The sequence below is a fragment of the Carassius carassius genome, chromosome 12 (genome assembly GCF_963082965.1).
Source record: "Carassius carassius chromosome 12, fCarCar2.1, whole genome shotgun sequence".
Taxonomy (NCBI): domain Eukaryota; kingdom Metazoa; phylum Chordata; class Actinopteri; order Cypriniformes; family Cyprinidae; genus Carassius; species Carassius carassius.
Window position 1 is genome coordinate 2,990,204 of NC_081766.1, and position 4,394 is coordinate 2,994,597.

At 40.8% G+C, this 4,394-nt stretch overlaps 1 protein-coding gene across 1 annotated transcript; it reads right to left on the reverse strand.

The window, feature by feature from the left end:
• Positions 1 to 2,346: 2,346 nt before the first annotated feature.
• Positions 2,347 to 4,042, reverse strand: LOC132154118 (relaxin-3 receptor 1-like). The gene has a single exon (XM_059562743.1). The coding sequence runs from the start codon at positions 3,701 to 3,703 to the stop codon at positions 2,504 to 2,506; it is 1,200 nt and encodes a 399-aa protein (XP_059418726.1). The 5' UTR covers positions 3,704 to 4,042; the 3' UTR covers positions 2,347 to 2,503.
• Between the last annotated feature and the right edge of the window lie 352 nt (positions 4,043 to 4,394).

The window sequence follows — 4,394 nt, forward strand, 5'->3', positions numbered from 1 at the left end:
TGTTCGCTGCGTGAGGAAAGTGAATCGTTCGCTGAGAAAAAAAGTGAGCCGTTCGCTGCGTGAGGAAAGTGAGTTGTTCACTGAGGAAAGTGAGTCGTTCGCTGCGTGACTCGTGAGGAAAGTGAGTCGTTTGCTGCGAGGAAAGTGAGTTGTTCGCTGAGGAAAGTGAGTCGTTCGCTGATTGGCTTATAAGTAAACAATCCCCCACGTGGGGTGCATTCTTGTGATTGGCTAAAACAAGGGTGATATCTGATTGATTGCAGATCATTCCCTGTTTAAAAAAAGGCATTTGTGTGTAGAGCCAAGTCAGGGGAGTCTCAAAATTCACACACAAATGCAGTGAAGTTCACAGACTGCAAGCAGTTTGTAAATCAAGATATATGTGTGTGTGCATCAGAAATACATTTCTGAATCTTGTCCTGTGCATTTGTGAATCTTGAGCGCATTTGTAAATGTTGTTTGCATTTCTGAATTGTCTGTGTATTTCTGAATTTTGTGTGCATTTCTGAATTTTGTATGCATTTGTGAATCTTCTGTGCTTTTTAAATTTTGTGTATGCATTTGTGAATTTTGTGCGCATTTGTGTATCCTATGTGTGTATTTATGAATTATGTGTGTGCATGTATGTATCCTATGTGTGCATATGTGAATGTAGTGTGTGCATTTATCTTTATTGAGACTCTTTTGGCTCAATAACATACAGAGCTTATGCTCTGATTAAACAGTGATGTAAATTTAAACAAGTGTAAATGTTAGGTGTTTTGGCCTGTTTTGATAACTGATATATTTTAGGCTAGGCCCACCCACATTGTAATTCCTGGCTATGATAGTGCACTGAATATTCCTGCAAATATTTTTTGTATCGTGTAAAATTTCTCACACATAACTGCAAAGCCCTCAGAATTTATATAAAAGCATGCACCTTGAATATCAATGAATGCACACTGCAGAAATTGTTCAAATTAAAAATTAATGTTTGCAGTCAACGTGCAAGAAAAGCAAACTCATAAAATTAGCTTTCACTAGTGCAATCTTACTGATTATCAAACCATTTCTGACATTTTTTATGACATACAGTACTTGGCAAAACATTTTTACACCTCCAGTAACAAACTCCAGTTTCCCTCTATTTTGTTCACTATGTCATTTGAAACAAAAGGAAAAAATCAATAAGAATTAAGGATTTGACTTGAAACATTTTTATTTACACTGAGCCATATACAGTTCAGCAGATATTCAGAAGTGGATTCATACGTGAGAGAAAAGGTTTTTTCCCCTGCCTTGAAAATGACACATTCCTTTGAAGCTTCATAAGAAAGACTGTTATTGATGATGATGTTTGAACGACACACGATGATAAAAGGTCTGAACTTTACAAAGGGTTCAAGGACAGTTTAGTAAACTCTTTCTCTCCTCCTGGCTTTTTTTTCTCTTCTTTTTCTGAAGGTCTGCAAAGTTCATTGAATATTTTTTCATTTTTCCCCAGCACAAGAGAACAAACTCAGTCTCAGCAAGCGGGTTATAGTCCTGAAACTCAGCGTTTGGAAACACTGCATGTATGGAGAGCTTGGTTGTTTGAGATGTTTGGGATTTCCATGCAATAGAATCAACTATTATAATATCATAACACATAAGCAGTCAGGAGTTTGGACATACATTTCTTATGATAACTATTATCAACAGTTTACAATCAAGGATCCTTTTCACATTTTCTGTGCTCTCAGCAAAAGACATCATCATAGTTGGCTCATACAGTGATGTGACACAGAGATAGTCTTATACTAAATTTATGATAATAACAATTGTAGAAATGTGAAAAGGGTCCACAATGATGTCTTCAAAACTGTGAAATAAACTGAAGTATGAAATTACTATTGAATGACGAATATGTATGATGAACACTTGTTTATGCTTTTACATCAAAATCTACTTCAATTCACCCTTTTAACAAAAATAAATAAATAATAGTCATGTTTAGTATTTTTTTTTTTTCACCTTTACAAAATGTAAGAACTATTTCCTTTAACTTGTTTGGGAAAAACAAAGAAACAAATGAATAAATAAACTAATAAAACACTGTAATAAATGTTTTGAATTTTCTTTCAAACCTTAAAAGTCAATTTTACAAAGAAATAATTATAAAGAAATGCAAGGTAACATTGAATTAAACATGACATTTTGTAATCAAAAGACTGAGATAGTGTAAAACTATTTAAAAAAGTGCAATAATCTAAGCAGAGGAATGGTAATTATGTATTGAGGAATGAACACAGACACTTGCTCATGCTGCTTCAATTCACCCATTAAACAAAAGTTAATAGGATAATTACATTTAGAGAATCCTGAAAAAAATGTGTCCAGAATTTTGATGTTCATGTTTTATCAATGCAATGCTATTTCATATCAGCAATGTCTGATATTTGAAAGTCCACGTTGCAGATGTATACATAAATGCATTCGAAAGTTCAAACGAGTCCCAATGGCTTTCTCCTCATTGGTCACGTCACATCCCGATCTCCATCTGCACCACAGACACGCCGGGCTGAGCCTCCGCCACTTTCTTCCCCCGGTACACCAGCTTGGCCAGGTTCCGGATGGACGGAGTGGCTCTAAACAGCAGCTTCTTGAGGCCGTTCCGGTACTCCTGACGGATCAGACAGTAAAGCACCGGGTTCAGGCAGCTGTTGGTGTGCGCCAGGCACACGGTGATGGGGAACGCGTAGGCCTGCGCGTTGTAAAACGCGTTACTGAATGGCACCAGGTCAAATTTGATGAGCACCCCCCAAAGGGTCAGCGCCTGGTTGGGGAGCCAGCACAGAAAGAACGACAGAACCACGATGGTGACCGATCTGGTGACTTTGGTGCGGCGCTTGTGCCGCCCTCTCTCGCTGTCCGAGCCGGGGATTCCACTGACGCGCCGCCGCAGAACGAAGCGCAACAGGAGGAGGTAACAAACGCAGATAATGACCAGCGGAATTACGAAGCCCAGAAGTACCTTCTGGGTTTGATAGAGACCCAGAAGCAGCTGTGGGTCCCAGTTACCAGAATCCGAGAAGCGGACGAGACACAGCTCGTCGTCGGACACCTGCGCCGTGGTTGAGTAAACCGCGTGAGGAATGGTGGCCACCACGGACACGATCCAGATTCCCAAACTGGCCCACTTGACCTCAGCCGAGGCCGTTTTGGGACACTGCATCCGTAGGGATGAGGACAGGGAGCAGTAGCGCGCAACGCTCATGGCTGTTAAGAAGAACACGCTCGCGTACATGTTCATGGTGGTGACCGAGCTGATGATCTTGCACATCACCTTTCCAAACGGCCATCTGAAGTCCAAAGCGGTGTCCACGGCCCAGAACGGTAGAGTCAGGACGAACTGCAGGTCCGTCACGGCTAAACTCATGACGAAGCAGTTGATGGACGACTGCTTGAGTCTGTGGCGCGAATGGAGCAGGTAAAGCGCCAGCAGGTTCCCGACGAGCCCCAGCGCGCACACGACCAGGTAGACGAGCGCGATCACGACGCGCATGGCCATGCTCGAGCTGTCGCCGTAGAGCTCCGCCGCGGACTCTTTAGAGAGCAGCTGCAGCCAGCAGCGGAGCGACAGGTTGTGGAGAGCGATCCGGTTCGACAGCGCATCGCCCTCGTCCAGTGCCGGACCGCATGCCGCTAAACTCGGTGCCAACGCGCTGCTGTTCCCCTGCATGGCACGGCTTTACGCACCCATACAATTTCAATTAGATTCCATGCGCTACACAAATGTTTTCCTTGAAGTCACCCTACAGGTGCAGCCTGCGATCCTTTTTAGGCGCATAAACTCTTTATTCCCAGACTTAAAAACGGTTGCTGCGTGAATCTGTGCCACTCCTCTGACTCTCCGCACCTGAATGAGCTCGTGGAGCATCACCGGGCTTTATATAGGACAGACTACTGCTGTCACATGGGGAAGTTTTTACTTGCAATTGAAAAAGTATCATACATTTTGTGTATTTTAAATTTTTAATACATATGGACTTTTGGATAAAAACACCTTCTAAATTAATAAATGTAGCCTAGGCTATATTCCACAAAACTGTGTTTTATAAAAAAAAAAAAAAAAATAAAAAAGACCCCAAAAAATTACATATTTTGTAGTATTAATTGAAATATTTATAGTATTTATTTACTGTTTACATGTTGAAAAATGACATTTGTAAGATTTCTGTAAAATGCATGCATTTTTATACACTTATCAAGTGTTTAATATTTTTAAATAATCTTCTTGGAACATAACAACATATCTTGTTTAGGTCAGCTTGTGTTTCATAATTGCTTTTCTTTCTTTCTTTTTTTTCCTGGTTACAGTGATGGTGGAAATGTTCAGTAGGTTTTTATTTATTTTTTAGCCAAGACTTTGG

Bases quoted from the DNA above. Each gene is read 5' to 3' on its own strand.
- LOC132154118 (XM_059562743.1), bottom strand. From the start codon at position 3,703: ATGCAGGGGAACAGCAGCGCGTTGGCACCGAGTTTAGCGGCATGCGGT.